Source organism: Fukomys damarensis, unplaced genomic scaffold (genome assembly GCF_012274545.1).
Source record: "Fukomys damarensis isolate Sample0158 unplaced genomic scaffold, DMR_v1.0_HiC HiC_scaffold_19, whole genome shotgun sequence".
NCBI lineage: Eukaryota > Metazoa > Chordata > Mammalia > Rodentia > Bathyergidae > Fukomys > Fukomys damarensis.
This window is the reverse complement of record NW_022900931.1, coordinates 22,043,722-22,061,120: the sequence shown is the minus strand read 5'-3', so window position 1 is coordinate 22,061,120 and position 17,399 is coordinate 22,043,722. Positions and strand designations below refer to the sequence as shown.

At 37.4% G+C, this 17,399-nt stretch overlaps 1 protein-coding gene across 3 annotated transcripts in view; it reads left to right on the top strand.

Moving 5' to 3' along the window:
* The window catches only part of Itpr2 (inositol 1,4,5-trisphosphate receptor type 2), a 416,582-nt gene that overhangs the window by 22,845 nt on the left and 376,338 nt on the right, over nt 1-17,399 (top strand). For all 3 annotated transcript variants that reach the window (XR_004518150.1, XR_004518151.1, XM_010615034.2), the window contains exon 2: nt 10,485-10,555. Coding sequence is in view for 1 of the 3 variants with exons in the window: in XM_010615034.2 (XP_010613336.1) it covers nt 10,485-10,555 (71 nt within the window). In the remaining 2 variants the exon portion in view is untranslated. The remainder of the gene's footprint in view (nt 1-10,484; nt 10,556-17,399) is intronic.

Here is a 17,399-nt window from a genome sequence, read left to right as displayed (position 1 = left end):
TGGAGAGGAATCTGGTCAGTATCAGTTTGGAAGAAAACCATTTTGTAGAGGAAAGATTTCTTTCCTTTTGGGTCCAGGAGACCCAGGAATGAAAAGGAGACAACCTAGCACATGCTTCAGAGGATTGGGGTCTGGACTGAGGTACTCACCGCCCACTCAAATGGGAGGTTAGATGCCAGGAGATGATGGCCTTACAAAACTTTATCTTTGTAAAATTATTTTTCTGTAGCAAAAATGATATTTATTAAAAATTTTTGGGCTAATCAGGCATGGTGGTGCATACCTGTAACCCAAGCAGTCTGGGAGTCTGTAGATTGAAAGTTTGAGCCCAGCCTGGGCAACTTAGTGACTTAGTGAGATCCTATTAAAAAAAAAAAAAAAAAAAAAAAAAAAAAAAAATGGGGGCTGGGAATGAAGCTGGCTGTGAGGGCCCTGAGTTCAATCTCCAACACCCCCCCTCCCCAATTTGGTTATATGTTGGCCTCAAACATGTTTCAAGGGAGATAAAACTATGTGTGATCAAGCTGGGACGTTCTATTTTATCATCTGCTCCTCTATAAGTCCTTAATTAAAGTGCTAATATTTGAGACACTCTAGCTTATTTGGAGTTAAGGGAGGCAACTGTTAGCTGTTTTTTTTTGTTTGTTTGTTTGTTTTTGTTTGGTTTTTTGAGGCAGGGTCTCACTATGAAATTGAGACTGACCTAGAACTCACTATGTAGCCCAGGCTGGTCTTGAATGCACAGTGATCCTCCTGCCTCAGCCTCCTGAGTGCTGGGATTACAGGCGTGCAACACCATGCCTGGCTTGTTAGCTGTTTTCATACGAAAAGGGATGATTACAGGCATCGGCTTCATAATGCATTGGGAATGAAAATGGTATTTCTGTTCAATGCTTGTTGAGTAGAGTGGGACTCGTTTGAACACAGCTTTATCCTAAGGCATAGTTATGCTCTCTCTGAGTATTTCTTTTTCAATCTTTTCTGGGATCATATGTCTCTTTGAGATGCTGAGAATATTTATGTTGCAACTTTCCATAACTAGGCACAAACAGTGTTTTACATATATTTGTGTGTCTTTGAGTTTCCCTGTAGTCCACTCAATGGGCACAAGCTTAGGAGGACTTGTACTAACATGCTTTAACAAATGGAATATGCAGATTTAGTCTGTTGTGTACACTGCCCACAGGACAGAGCCTGGTTCATAATTGACATTCAAGAAATATTTATTGAATGTGTGAGTCAGTGACAAACTAGACATGTTTTGTTTTTTGATATTTAGCTAGTCTGACTTTTTTGGATGTTTATGCTTTATCAGTTCTTTACAGCTGAGCGCCATGACTACATTTACTTAAATTGCAAGGCACAGGAATCCAACTAGTGTAAGCAAAATGGAGGCTTGTTGGTTTGCATTACTGGGAAATTCCAAAAGGAGGTTCTAAGTTTAGATACAGCTGGAACTAAGGGCTCAGTTGGTGACATCAGCATTTTATTGCTCCTTCTTCATTTTGTTCCTTCTGCTAGGGTTTGTTCTCTGACGGATGTTTTTCGTCCATGGTGGAAAAAATGATTTTGAGGCCTGTACTGTCTCTCTTGATGCTTGATCTTAGAAGCAGGTGGACCCTGCACACTCCTTCTTTCTCCCATTATTTCTTTCATTGTTCATATCTGCTTCTGTAAAGGCATTTTGGCCCTGCATGGGTGAAGTGTTCTCCTCTGGACCAAGCTCCCTGTTGGGCTGATGGGAGAGAGTGGAGCCAGCCCTGGTCTCATAGTCTCTCTTGGGTGGTAGAAGATTCCTAGTGGTACTTAACGTGTCATGTTATGTGGCATAGGTGGGCAAGGGACAGACTCAAAAGTAACAGGTGTGCTGTTGTTTACACTTAGTTTAATTTGAAGTTGATATTTTGCTCTTGGCATGTCAGCAGATCCTCTGAATGTCCCTGAGTACTTGGTTTTCTGGATATCACAGAAGGCATATACACACTTCTGTATTTCTTGGAAAATTTTTGAGAACCAGGAGAGTAAATAACAACATTTGCACAAAAGACCTGAGAACGCTATAGGAATCTCATGGAATTTATTATAAATCCCAGAGCATGCCGTCTTCAGGTGACAGAGGCAGTGGTTTGGATTTACCTTATGTGATTGAGTTGTCTTCACACCTTCCTTTTGGTGCCTGCAGCAGGATGTGGGCAGGGATTCAATGCACTGCTTGGCAGGGCTCATACATGAAACCAGTGCAAATTGATTTTGGTAGAGAAGAATACTTTAAAATGGATGGGCACTGTTGAAATACTTTTTTATGTACTTTATTAAATAGAAGATAGTCAATATCAACAATTGAGATCCCAAGTTACTACAATTTCAATTACTTCTTCTGTGATTGTATGTATCATTCAATATTAATTTGCTGGTAGTGCCTGCATTATTTTTTTTGAAGAGAAGAGGAATAGTTTCTTTCTTTCTATAACCATGATGCATGCTTTAGAAAAATATTCTTAGGATGATCTAAATGCACTTAAGTCTTAAAGGCACATTTTGATAAGCTGAGATGATTGCAAGAGTTCATTGCTACAATATTTAGTAATTTAATAGTTTAAATTGTTTGGCTTATTATGGGCCCAGGCTGAGCATGAGACTCTTAGGTCCTAGATGCTGGGCTAACTTCTGAATCACAGCTGTTCAGCATATTAGGATCTTCATCCTGAACTTTTCATGTTTAGTTAGTAAAACGTGCATCTATTTTTGCACCTTTGTCCTTTTTGTTTGTCCCTGAAGTCTTAATCGAAGAGATTGGTTAGAAACACATATGGTACCTGACACACAGTAGGTGGTCAGTCATATTTGTTTAATGAGAAAATGACGGATCTAAATTAACATGTAACACCAAGCTTCCTGAGCAGCAGGTACTGTACACTTTCTTGTTCATTTTCAAGGTTTTTTTTCCCCCCGTGTCATATTTTCTCCTATTAAAAAAATCACATCTGGATAACATTTTCTACCAAGAAGTTGAATAGATTCTGATCTTCTGCATTAAAAAAAGACTATTCAGTGTTTACTTTGTGTCAGGCACAGTCTAGATTTTTTTTTGGCACTGAAATACTTACCTGTACCTAATTTATAGTAATAGTATTTTTCCTCTGCATAATTCTCTCAAGCCATTTGTAAAGCTCTTTAAGAGTGAATAACCATTAAAGTTCTCTGGGCTCTCATCCTAAGAATATTTTTCTCTACCTTGCATGATAATTATTCACTCCAGTGAGAATATTGCTAAGTTTAGGTGAAACACATGTATGGTATTAACTTCACTTTTCTTCCCTGGATTACAGTGCTAACTCCAAAATAGCCTCTCTACTTGTCTTTTGTTTTTGTTTCCGTTTTGGGACTGAGTATCCAACACAGGGCCTTGAGCTTGCTAAGCACATGCTCTACTCCTGCCACTCCTCCCCAGACCTCCCTATTATTTCTTTTTAATAAATCTTTTTTTTTTTTTGTTACCAGGGATTGAACTCAGGTCCTTGTGCTTGCTATAAATCTTATCTGTACACATTTGAGATCTACAAATATGATATTATAGGATACATATCGATAGCAAAAAAGTTACTATAGTTAAAATTAACAGCTGTTGTTTCAGTTACTCGGTTTTTTTTTTAATGTTGGTAGCAAGAGTAGCTAATAATCTCTAATAAATGAATCTCATGTACAGTACAGTATCATTACCTATAGTTTGCCTCTCGTTCATCAGATCTCGCCCTACTTGTATCTCCTTTATCTCCATCAAACCATTCTTAACTCAGTAGTTGCCGGGTTCTTAGAAATAAGCCAGCTCACGTTGACCTTACTCTAATCCAAAGTCTCCAATAACTCCTTTCTCACCCACATAAAAGCCAGAGTACTTACTTATGCCACAGGGAGTCCTGCAGCACCTGGCTTTGCAGTCCTTGATGGTTCTTATCTTCTGTCTATCGAACTTCTTTGCAGGCCTTCAAACACACCTAGCATGGTCCAGCTCTTGGGGTTTGCATCAGCTCTTCCCTCAGCCTATAACACAGTTCTTGTAGCATTTGTCTGTTACTATACTATATAATTTATGGATTTACTCTTTGTCTCTTCCTCATTCCTGCATTCCAAGAGTGTTGGCATGGTTTGCTCTTATACAATACCGGCAAATAGTAGCTGCTCAGTAAATATTTGTGGAATGAATGAATTTCTTTATGAAGATATTTAAATTCATTTTCTCTGTGAAGATTCCCTTACTTGTCAACTTCTTTCAACAATTAAGTGGCGATAATAAATACCACTGATGGTGAAAATGATGATGAAAATGATATTGTTTAGTATTTGCTTTATGCTGGACATTTATAATAAAGAACATTAATGATGCAATGATAACGATGGCTAACCATTATTGAATATACCAAGCATTTTGCATTATCAGCTAATTTTCATATTAACCCTATGAGGTCAGAACCATTTTAATCTCAGTTTTCTAGTTAGATGAGAGTAATAACTTTTCCAGTATCACAGTTTGGTGTGGAATAGACAAAATTGTGATACTGAAAAGACTATAGTATTAATTTAATATTATCTTCCTTTTGTTCTGTTTAAGTCAATATATCTCTTTAGAAACTTTTTCTTGTAGTTACAATGATCTCTGAAGGATGAGGAATTTGAAATAGGGATACTTGGATACTCTTAGATTTAGATGTACATTCATCTCTTAGAACTAGTTACAAATTCTGCTTTAAGCAGGCTATCATTTTTGCTTCCAGAGGTTGGAAAAATATCTGTCCAATCTAGACTCAAGGGAAATAATTTAATTTAATGCATGTGTATATAGCTCTTTTCAGTCATCAGATTTTTCTGCTTTTTTTTTTTTCCTGTTTGATTTTATCCTTAGTTCAGCTATCAGAGGTAAGTGGATTGCTTGCATTATTTTGGGGGTAAGAATTCACTCTTCATTCCAGAAAGAGTTCTCTGCTCTTTAAATAAAAATCTCCAGAAATAGGTTTATCTGTCATTCCAGCCACAACTAGACCTTGCCAGTAACACAGAAAAATTGGTGATTATTTTCTTTGAGTGCAGAAATGCCTTGAAAGAAGGCCTTATGTCCATTGATTCCTTCCATACCAATTATAGGCGTGACCTTAGATGACAACTGTGCAGTCAGTATTTATTTATTTATATTTTTGATACCAGGGATCGAACTCAGGACCTTGTGCTTGCGAGGAAGGTAGTGGAACCACTGAGCTAAATCCCCAGCCCAACTGTGCAGATTTTAAAAATCGTATTTGCTTACAATTAGCCACTGTCAATTAAATGCCAGAAGTTTTGTCTTGGAAGGAATTATGTAAGAATGGGAAGTTGTTTTGTTTTTAGCTCTTCCCTTTTGTGAGAGTTCTTAGAAACATCCTAGTTACTGATTGACTCAGGAACAAGAGTCATCTGCTTGTAGTTTTAACAAGGTAACTTTTATACCCTCCAACTTTCTGGAAACAGGAATCTAGTTTCCCATGCTGTAATGATTGTGGGAATTGGGCTATCCTTGCCAGAGGTTTTTCTGGCTAGGGAACTTCCCTTGCCAACTATTTCCTCCTAGAAATATTTTTCTTTTATGTCTGATCAGTCAGGAAGTGGTAGTTGGTTCTCATATTCACCATTTTTTAAAAGAAGGTAACACAGTTAAAGGAATATGGAAGAAACAAGTCCTATGGTTAGACCAACTGCACTGTCTAAAGATTTTAAAGCAAAGAAATGTTTTGGATAGCTAATGTTCTGCTCTGTTCTGTTTTATTCTGCTCTGCCTTGAAGCTCTTACAGACTGGAATATTTTTGGAGGTTGTTTAGCCACCCACTTCAAGAATATATAATTAAATGTTACTTTATGGTTTGCTCAGGGGATATCCAAGAATAAATACTTATCTATCATGATCACCTACTTACTCCATCTTTCCTTCCTATGTAATTTGTTTTCTCCACTTCTGTGGTTCATTAAAATATAAATTTCCCATTCAATAGTTATTTTTTGGGCATGTACTATGGGCCAGTCTCTGTGCTGGGTAGCAAGCATCTAAAGAGTAAATAAAGATATAAAAGGATCTCACTGCTTGTTGGAGACATGTAGCTGGAGGTATAATGCAATTAGGCAACAGCTTGAAGTGTGGTACTTTAGGTACTAGCATGTCAAGTGTGGGGGATCAGACTACACTCAGCCTCTGGAGAATGGGTGAGATGGAGTTTTTAGTAAATAAAAGTTCAGCATAAACCAAAAAGTATTTAAAAACTCCCTAACCTGTAAATTTAGGCTTTTCCTTACAGATGGAGTAGGAATATGAAAACCATATAATCTGTAAATAGTTAAGGTAATTAATATGTTAAGATTTTACATATGCTCAGAATGTACACGTTTTCTCCACATGTTGAATTTTACATGCTTTTATTAGAAATTATATGTTTTATGGATGTGTGCTATGTTTCGAAGCATGCAGTCTTACTACTTTTTTTTGTTTGCCTTATTGGTAATTGACAAATAATGTTGAAATCTCCTGCTATGGTACTGTATTTGTTAATTTCTCTTAGTTTTGTAACTTTTGCTTTATATGTTTTGAGGGTTTTTTTAAACATATAAATTTAGAATTTTTATATGTTCATTGGGAACTGAAATACTTATTATGCTGTGGCTTTCTTTATCCCAAATAAATCTTTTTTTCTTTCTCTTAAAAACTATTTTTCTACTATTATCACTGTTACCACACAGTTCTTTTAAATTTTTTTTTTTTCTACAGTGTCTTTTTTTGCCCTTGTGTTCTAGGCATGACTCTTGTAAATAGTTATAGTTTGGTCTTTTTCATCTAATTGAAAATTTGTCTTTTAGGTGATAAAGTAAATTTTTTTAAAAAATGAAGTTTATTATGATTATGGGCAAAGGACTAAATGGACATTTTCCAAATACACATGGATGAAAGGTAAAAGTGCTCAGAATCATTAATCACCAGGGAAATGCAAATTAAACCACCACGGAATATATCTCACTCCTGATAGAATGACTATTACCAAAAAAGATAAGATGTAACAAATATTGGCAAGGGCGTGGAGAAAAGGGAACGCTTGTGTATCCATACTGGTGGGCATGTAAATTAATACATCTAACATGGAAAATATCGAGGTTCCTCAAAGAATTAAAAATAGATCTACTGTAGGTATTGAAATGAAATTATTTCCAAAAAACATCTTCACTCCTGTGTTTATTGCAGTATTAACAGTCAAGAAATACGCAAACAAAAAAGTGCCTATTGATTGATGAGTGTATAGTGAAAATGTGGTACACAAACACACACAATGGCATCTGATCCAACATTAAAAAAGAAGAAGTCTTGTGACTTGCCACAGCGTGAATAAGCCTGAAGGACATTATGTTAAGTGAAATAAGCCAGGTACAGAAAGCCAGCTGCTGCACGATCGCTCTCATGTGTGGAATGAAGATGTTTCTTATAGAAACATCAAATGGTAGTTGTTAGGGGCTGGCAGGCAGGTGTAGGGGGAAGTATGGTGATGTTGATCAAAGTGTAGAACATCTTCGTTGGATAGGATGAATAAATTCTGGCAACCTAATCTAGAGTGTGGTGGTTATACTTAATAATAATGTTTTATGTAGTTCAAAATTGTTGAGAGTTAACTTGTAAATGTTCTTACCATAAAAAGGATATGTTAATTAGATTGATGAAGTCATTCTACAATGTACACCTATATCAAAGCATCATGGGGCTGAGGATTTAGCTCAGTGGTTCGGTGGCCAGCCTTGCAAGCACAAGGACCTGAGTTTGATCTCCGGTACAAAAAAAAAAAAAAAAAAAAAAAAAAAAAAAAAGATGTACAATTAAATACATATGATTTTTATTTACTAGAGCTGGAATGGGAAACGTTTTTACTCAACAAAATATTAAGTTAATTGATATTTGAAGATGGTACACAGTAAATACACTGGCCCTGGAGATAGATATTCAAGAAGTGATAGTTGGGAGACATTCTAGAAGTTGGTGCAACAACTACCATTGAAATCCCATTTGACTTTTAACAATGATGATTGTAGTTGTGCTACACAGATTTAAACCCCTTACCCTTGCTTCTTCATATCTCTCCTTCCATTCTCTTTAAAATTTAAGTTCCAGTTAAGTCTACAAGATGAAATGATTGCTTTTGTGATTTTCACAGAAGTTTGTATAAAAGCAATAGGACAAAATCTTAGAATGCAAGTCATTTCTAATTATTGTGGTTTTATGTGGGCTCCCAGGAATTGAGAATAGTCACAAATGTTTGCCTAAGTGCATTGTGATCTGACTTATAGCTTTAGTTCCCTTTTTTTTTTCTTTTTTCTTTTTGGTACCAGGGATCAAACTTGGGACCTTGCGCTTGCAAGGCAGGCAGTGGAACCACTGAGCTAAATCCCCAGCCCAATTCCCACTTCTCTTGCTGACTGGCCCATGCAGGTAGGACCTGGAGCCTATACTTCTATGGAATGGGCAGGCAAAGAATGAGCGGAATGTTGGTGTCACTTACTGTGTATTTTTTGTATGCTCTAAACAAGACTGCTTTTTTATGGCATCATATTTTGAATTCTTAACATGTCATACTCATTAGAAAGGCTGACCTTTCCTTTGCAGCATCTTAATTTAAGTACGATGTGATGTGCTTGGGATTATTTGAAGCTTTTCAGAGTCAATGTAAACAAACTGCAGTTGGACATTTGGAGATTGGGGTTTGCTTTCTCTTGACCCAATGTGACTTCCTGTTTCTAAGAAAACAGCTTCTAAAGACTCTTAAAAGGAATTTCTTGCATGTCTCTCAACTCTTATAAAACTGCACTTTAGTAAACCAGCATGAATGAAATATATATTAAAAAAATCAAAGAAAGAATGGTACTGCTTGAAAAGTTAGCATTTTGTTTTGTGGAGATTGGATCCCATAGAAAAAATCTGGTGGTTTACAGAGTGTCTGCCTCTGGTAGTTAGATAAACCAGGAACCAAAAGTTTCTTTCTGTCTTGGTTAGTCATCCTCATTCAAAGGATTTATTCTGTGCTGGAGCTGATGTATGCTAGCAAGTCTCGTAAATGCTTAAAAAAAAAAAAGAGAAAGTTGCTATGGGCGTCTGCATTCAAATGAATTCACATGCATGTAACTAATTCATATACAGTCTCACAATATTCTGGAAAAACCACCAGTTATCCCACCACTTATTGCATGGAGAGATGAGTTTTTGTCTTTGGTAGTCATATCTTTCTCTCTGAACATGAGATTCATGTCTCCTGACTCTCAGTTCAGAGATTCAGCTTCTCCCTCTTGAAACTGTATTAGACCCTGACCCTTCTTAATTTTCAAATAGGGATAATACACGTTTTTTCTAACTGCACAGGTAATTCATTCATTTGACTAGTACTTGCTGAGCACCTGTTATGTACTAGGCCCTCTTCTAAAAGCAGAGTATGGTGAAAAATAAGTTAGACAAGGTTTTTGATTATTTTAAAATCAACTAAGTCCTTCTTTAAGGACTGATTGCATGCCAGAAATTGTGGTAGGTATTTTAAAAATAAGAAGTCATTTCATCTTCCTAACAATGCTGTGAGCTAGGTCCTATTACCCTTGTTTTACAAGAATAAAGGAGTCCTGAGGTCACCTAGATGGGATGTGGGTGAGGCAGAGTATGAATGCAGGCTGAATGCTCATTACCACCTACTTCACCATCGCTCCATATGCTTGGTCTTGTAAGCTTACCCATTCCTTATCACATATAGGTGGGGTGAGGAGTGAAAGGAAAATAAAAACTGGATAATCTAACCACCCAATATTGGTTGTATTCCATTTTTTGTATATATATTTCTATGTATATCAGTAGAAGTGTGTGTGTGTGTGTGTGTGTGTATGCGTATGTGTGTGTGTATGTGCATATTTGTGTGTTCTGGGAATATTACATTTTGAGCTCTTTATGTTCACTCTGGATGCATGTGCATGTATTTACACTTTGTGATTGTGATATCTTCCTAACCTTGTTTTTCTTGTACTGGGGATCGAACTTGTGCCCTTGCGTTTGTGAGGCAGACGGTGGAACCCCTGGGCCAAATTGCCGACCCCTGATTGTGACATCTTATAGATTGGTTAATGCTTATTTTCACAGCATGCTTTAAACATTTGGGAGTCTTGTCCCTTTCATTCAGTAGAATTTTAAATAGCTCTACAGTGTCCCATGGTTTATCTCTGTTGTGATTTATCTAACTAGTCTCCTACACTTAACAATGCTTTCTTTTTCAGTTTCATAATCCTTGCTTTGATGAACATCTCTACAATCAGATCTTTTGATAAGTTTATGATTAAGAAGTTTCTTTGTGAAGAATGATACTAATCCTCTGTAAATATTTATATGATGTCCTTGTGCAGTCTGTGTTTTATGAATATGAGGACGTTAACAGTGTAAACATGCTTTCCCTTCCAGGTTAGTGGATGACAGATGTGTGGTACATCCAGAGGCGGGGGACCTTGCCAACCCTCCCAAGAAGTTCAGAGGTAAGAAATAAACATTTAAAAAAAATTATGTGGCCTATGAGGGCAGATTACTTTTATGCCTTAAAATAAGAATGTTAAAGCTTTATTGAATGTGAAACTTTCAGGCAACCCTGAAAGCTCTTTAGGACATTTCTCCATTGTTTTTCTTTCATACCTTGGAAGATTTACATGACAGAATAGTTTCAATTTTTATTTTGCGGGACAATTGTCTATTGAAAAGAAATCCTGGTAGTTAACTGTGAAAGATGACGACATTTCAAGTGAGCAAACACAGCCAAATAATATTTATAAGTGTCTGTGGCAGTTATATGATCAGTGTTGTAGAACTTTGATGTCAGCCCATTAATTTGTCTTTGTAAAGTCTTCAGGAGTATGTCGGTGGTGCATCGGCTTGGCTTTTAAGATAGCACCCTAAATGACATATAATCACTAGCAATTGTCTTAGAACTCCTTTCCAAGTGTAATTTTAGAAGTAGTTTGATAATCTTCTTAGAAAAATTGGTCATAGTAGATGGATTAAGCTCAGCTCCTACAAAAGAAAGGTGGATAGGATCTGCAGAGAGTCACACAAAATTAAAATCAGTAATTAAGATCTTGCCAAAATCAATGTCATAATCTGTGTATACTTATAATAATAATAGAATTTAAAGCAGCATTCATCTTGAATACTCAGTATGCATTCATTCTCACAGAGGTGGGGAGCAGCTTTAATAAAAGATAAAACAAATGGAGAGAGTTGAAGAGACTCTGTGGAGCCTCATGCCTGAGTCTAGACTGTTGCACTGACACTGGTAAATAGTTCCTATGTTTTACTCTCTGCGATAGGTGGTTTTTATACAATATCTCTTTACAAGAATATTTTATTTTCCTCTAAACTCAGAACCTTGCAGAGAGTGACATTCATAATCTATGTGCTATGGATTAAACTGATCACTTTGGATAAGGAATCCAAATTTTTCCTGAAGTGGAGAAAGCAAAAAAACAGGTTTTAGAAGATAAATGGGCCACTGGAAACTCTCATGAAATAACTTTGCAGGGACCCTCCCTTAACCCTGGGCAAGTGAAGCTTTTTTGCTATAGATGTCTCTCTCCTCTGAGGATGGACTGACAGTGAAACTACCACAGAGAGGCCATTAGCACTCAAGAATACCCTGCTGAAACTATGCAACAGAGGTGTGCAAGATAATTTAAGTGCTAGAAGAGGGCGGAGAAACTTTATTGGAAGAACAGGCAGTATGCATCATGGATGGATATTAAAAAGCATAAATTAGCAGGTTATATGAAACTGAGCAGAGAATTAGTGCTGAGGAAGTAGCCTAGAACAAAGAAGGACAGGCATAGTGAGTGGCACATGTCACTCATTCCAGCCTTGTGGAAGGCTAAGACAGAAGGATTGCAAGTTCAAGCCTGGCCTGGGCAATGTGGGGACTTGGGAAGACCCTGTGTCAAAATAAAAAAATATAAAAGGGCTGAGGATATAGTGAAGGCCCTGAGTTCAACTTCCAGTACCACACACACACACACACACACACACACACACACACACACAGGAGGTGGAGTGTGAGGAAGAGGAGGAAAATAGGACCAAGGTGTAAGGAGTTTGGAAGTGAACTAAGAAGGTTCAGCAAGGTCTAACTGAATCCTAGAAGGAGGGACTAGAGGGGATGGAGAGAGGCCACATATGCAGGGATATGAGTAAGAACTTTGCTGAGTCAGAGAAGAAAGGGCTATCCTGTGTTCGAGTAGTGAAGACAAGTAAGACCAAATCCAGTGCGAGGTACTCCTTTGTGCAATGAAGAACACGAAGGACAAAAGAGAACGGTTTTAAAAGCAAGCTGGGACAGCACTGTAACCAGAAGAACCTGCTTACTCCTTCTTGTAACCAGAAGAAAGATGAGGTTCGGGTTTTGACTGCCTGATACCTATGTCCTCCTAAGTGGGTCACCTCACTGTTTTGAACCTCACAGGACATGTGTCATTGCTAGAGTAGAGGTGGGAGGTTTTGTGAACAATGCCTACCCCGTAAGGTTTTTTGAACCTGGAAATCTTTCTGGAGAGAGTAAATGTAAAGATTATTTAGACCATTATAAAAATATAGCTAACTTATCATCGATTAAATGTACAAGAGGTGATTGAAAGATATAGTGAATGTTTAAATTTTCAAAAATTAGACTCAAAAACACATTGACAAGAATGATGGGATAAGTGAGTTTGAAGTAAAGGGGAACATTTTTAGAGGGATTAGTATCTTTTTTAAGGCATTTTGTCTTTCACTGTAATACATTTCAAAATTTAAGTATTCATGAATTTTATCATCACCCCTCATTGATCAGCTGTCAATGGCAATTTCTATCAAATAAAAACATTATGGTGAGTCCTCACCCACATCTTTCACCATATTTGGCACTGTACAACTTCTGGTTCTTTCCCAAAGTCAAAATGACCAAGAAAGGTAAACACTTTGAATCGATTCAAAACATCTAAAAAGCCATGAGAGTGCAATTAAAGACATTCATGAAAGAGAGCTTTCAGAATTGCTTTAAAAAGTGGCCAGAATGATAGGATAAGTGTGTTTAAAGTGAGGGAGAGTACTATGAGGGGGATTATATCTTTTAAAATAATATTTAAAAAATTTGAACATTCACCGTAGTCTTTGATCACACCTTATAGTTTCCCCACCCTTACATTATAACGTCTTCCTGGACAGGATTTTATTGTATTATTTTTATGTTTCTCAGACATATAGCTTTACTCATCCTGTGGCCATTTGATACTTCTAGATGAGACGTCCAGACTTTCCCTGGGATCATGTGATAAATCATTGTTCTTTGGGGTGCCCCAGATTTCAGGACTTAGCCACCCGTATTCCCCTGTTGATCAGGAAGGTTTAACTTTTCAAGGATAGACATTTAGGGTGTGTAGCTGCCTTATTCCTTTTCCTCTATCCCAGCAAAGCAAATTGTTTCAAAGTGAAAGATCATTTTGGAGAATGTGAGTGAACCCTAGGGTAACAGCACTATACCCAAGAGGTGATTGTATTCAGACACTTGGTCCCCTATTAGTCAGGGGGCACTCAGAGCATGAATCACTCTTTCAGGAGCTCCATCTCTGGGCTGAAACACTGGCTTTTCCTGTAATCTGATGCTTCACATCATTATCTTTGCTAGTTTGCTCTCATTTTCTGCTTCTAGTTTAAGACTAAACCATTTAAAGGGTAGGGGAAAGGAAATAAGGGAAAAGAAAAAAAAATGAGAAAAGGAAGAAATGGAAACAGAGTCTTTGTAAATAGGGGAGGGTGGAAGAGGTGAAGGGAGGGCAGGGGTATGGGAAAAAATGAGAACCAAGACCTGTCATGTAAAGGTACAAGATACCAATGAGGAATGTAATTATACTGTATACTTAAAAAGTACAAATAAACTCAATTAAAAAAAAGACTAAACTATCTTACTCCTTTTATCAATGGAAGAAGGGGTGTGTCTTTCCTATGGGAGACTCAGGGTTCTCTCTTGTCTGAAAGCTCAGTTCTTCTTCATAATTCATTGGCCCCCATCCTGACAGCTGGGAAGAGAACTCCCTGGGCTGAGCTGGCCTGCATCCTGTTCCTACTGCCCAACAGCCGGCGCAAACATTGTTGTCCCAGATGCTTCATCCTTTGGTGTAGCTTCTTCAGTACAGTGTTTACCTTTTAAAAAGACATTTTCAGCCTGAATGTATTTCCCCTGACCCCTTCAGCTGTAAAGCTCATTGCTCTTCATGGAATAGCCTTCCAGAATCCCCTTCCTGGTGTTTCCAGCCTCTTCTGCCAAGTTTCCAGAGCTCTGTTCCTTATTGTTACTTTTTAGACAAAACCAAGAAACAATAGTCCATCAGCAGTTCAGGTACACAATTTCTCTTGCCCCAGCCAGGCACATGGGACTCGCATTAATTTTAAAAGACTTCTGGTTTTCATAGGTATGTTATTTGTTCAAGTGAATTATATCATTTCAGGCTTCTGGGAAATTACAAGTAAATCTAGCACAACTCCTCCAGTTTTTGAAATGAGACACCAAAATCCCAGATAAGGTTAAAATGATTTTTCCGAAATACACACAGCTGTGAAGTGTTTTTCCAACTGTGTCCTAATTGCCTCACTTACCAACACAGGAAACTATATCCTAACAAGTAAACAATGTCCAAAGGGTTGTTTAAAAGCTAGTGGACAGCCGTTTTTTAAATAGAAATCACACAGTGAGAACAGTATTAACAGAAGCAGAGTGGGTTGGTTTTAAGAAACAAAAATCTCCTTGGTGACCAGATAGTCTCTATTTTTAAAATATAAACTTGAAGCTTCTGAATAAACTTGGATGTACAGAAAAGTTTTAAAGGCGGTACAGAGTTTCCCTCTGCCTATCTCAGTGAATATATTCATGTAACCACGGGACATTTGCCAAAATTGAGAAATTGCCAGTTGTACATTAACTTGAGTAAATTCCAGACTGCGTTTGAATTTCTCATTTTTATGCTTTTTCGGGATCTCATGTTGCATTTGGTCATCACATCTCATTCATTTTCTCTGGTGTGTGATATTTTCTTGGTGTGTCTTGCTTTTTGACCGTGACAGGCCAGGTATTTTTATAGACTGTCCTTTGGACCGGCTCTGACAGTTGTTTTGATTGCGAGTAGGCTGGGGTTAAGGATCTGAGAAGCGGATTTAAGGGCTAAATGCCCTTTCTGCTTTGTATCAGGAGGTGCACAATAGCAACATGATTCACCATCAGTTTTATTCGGGTATACTGTTTCACCTTTCTTCCTCACCCAAAATTATGGTAGTCATTTTAGTTTATGTTGTATTCTTTTTGGTTTTCTCTTGCCTAGATCCTTTTTGTACTTCTGCATTCTCCAGAAAACCCTTCTCTAAGTATGGATTTTCCCAAAAGTCTGTGCATACTGATACATGTGCCTTTTGATTAGGAGAAGCTGGAATAAGTCAAAGCAGAGAGGTGTATTTGTCCTTCTCCAGCCACAAGGGCAATTAAACAGAAGCAATGGAGAAGCCAGGGTGCCTCAGGAAGGCTGAGGAAAGTGAAGACAGCCTGTTCTCCTGGTTGATTGGCTTCTCTCCAGGGTATGGGTTATTAAGCCTGGAAAGTCCTAACAGTTTTTTTTTTTTCTCTTTTGCTACACTAGGAATTGGAACCAGTGGTTAGGCCAGTGCTTCACCACTTGCAATACCCTCAACCCTCTTTTATTTTTTAAGTTGCCCAGGCTGACCTCAAACTTGAAATGTTCTTGCCTCAACCTCCAGAGTTGCTGGAATTACAGGCATGTGTCACCATGCCTGGCTTTCTGATACAATAAGGCCATTAAATGAAGAGTTTTTAACTTGGCAGTTGCTGTGACTTTTGTGTAGTTGCTTATGTCAGTATTTCTAACACAGTAATTCTCTGCTAGGTGTCAGATATAAGTACTTCCTCCACCACCTTAACAATTGTTATATTGAATTTCTTCAGATTTGGCATTAGTGTAATTCTTAAAATGAAAATGAAGTATTTCAGATTTGAAATCAACTAACATTTATTGAGTACTTCGTGCATAATCCACTGTGCTTGGGACTTCCTGCAAATTATAATTTGGTCAACACAATCATCTTATAAAGTAGGAATTATTGCTATTTCAAGTTTACAGTTGAGAAAGTTAGATATAAAGAGAGGTTATATAATTGTCTTTCAGGTCGCCAAGTTTACTAGTGGCAGAACTGAAATTTAAACCAAGTTTTATGACTCTAGAGCAGTTTGTTTTTAACCACTATACCATATATCTTTTCAATTATGCCCACCTATAAAGCTCTCTGTTGGTCCTATAAACCATGTAGATTAAATCTAATCATCTTTCACACAATAGCTGTTAAGTATTTGTTTCAAATGATCAGATTCCTGCAGACCTTTTTCTTCTACAGTCCTTGTTTTGTTTTTGTTCTTTTACCTGATGGCAGCTACAAATTGTTCAGGAATTTAGGTAGTCTTCCTCATCCTGCCTTGTTTGTTTTCTGTTTAGGCTCTTGTTTGTCACTTTAAACCCTGGAACTGTAGAAAGAACTAAACAGAGAAAGAAGTTGAATTTGTTCTGATGAGAATCCCTCTCAGTTTTGGAGGTCACATATGCAGCCTTTGAGCAGGATTCCTTTACTCACTCAAGCACTCAAGTTTTTAGTTACCTATAACTCCCAATGTAATAATTTGCTGCTCACAGAACTTTATGAAATTGCAATGGATTTCCAAGCCAAGATCTATATGATTTCTATCAAAAACTTCAAAAGTCTTCAGTTGCATGTTAATACTACTGTGTAGTTCCTAGGTAGTATGGCAGGTTATCACGTTAGTAACCTTCTACTGCTAATCCCTTATTTCTAAACTCTTCAGGGGCAGTGGAAATTGGATAGTAAGTTTACTCTTTTCAGTGAGCTTTCAGAGGGGAGCGAAGGAGGACGTGAAAAGATTGCTTTGCCTCTTACCTTCTCCTTGTGAACTAGTCAGATGGTAAAAGTGCTTGTTCTTTAAAATAGTTTCTATTGGAGCAAAGTTCTTGTGGTTTTGAGGAATAAAATAGGACCACACTGAAAGGCTCATAGTTGCTGTTGAAAGCAGCACTTAGACAATTAACTGTGTGTCTAGAACATGAATGATGTATGAATTTTGATTGATTTGTGGCTTTGATTAGGTTGAATTCTCTCCCTCAAGAATTGAACAGGCAAGGGGCTGGGGATTTAGCTCAGTGGTTCCACCGCCTGCCTTACAAGTGTCAAGGTCCGGAGTTCAATCCCCAGTACTCCCCAAATGTATATATTTAAAATATATAAATTAAAATA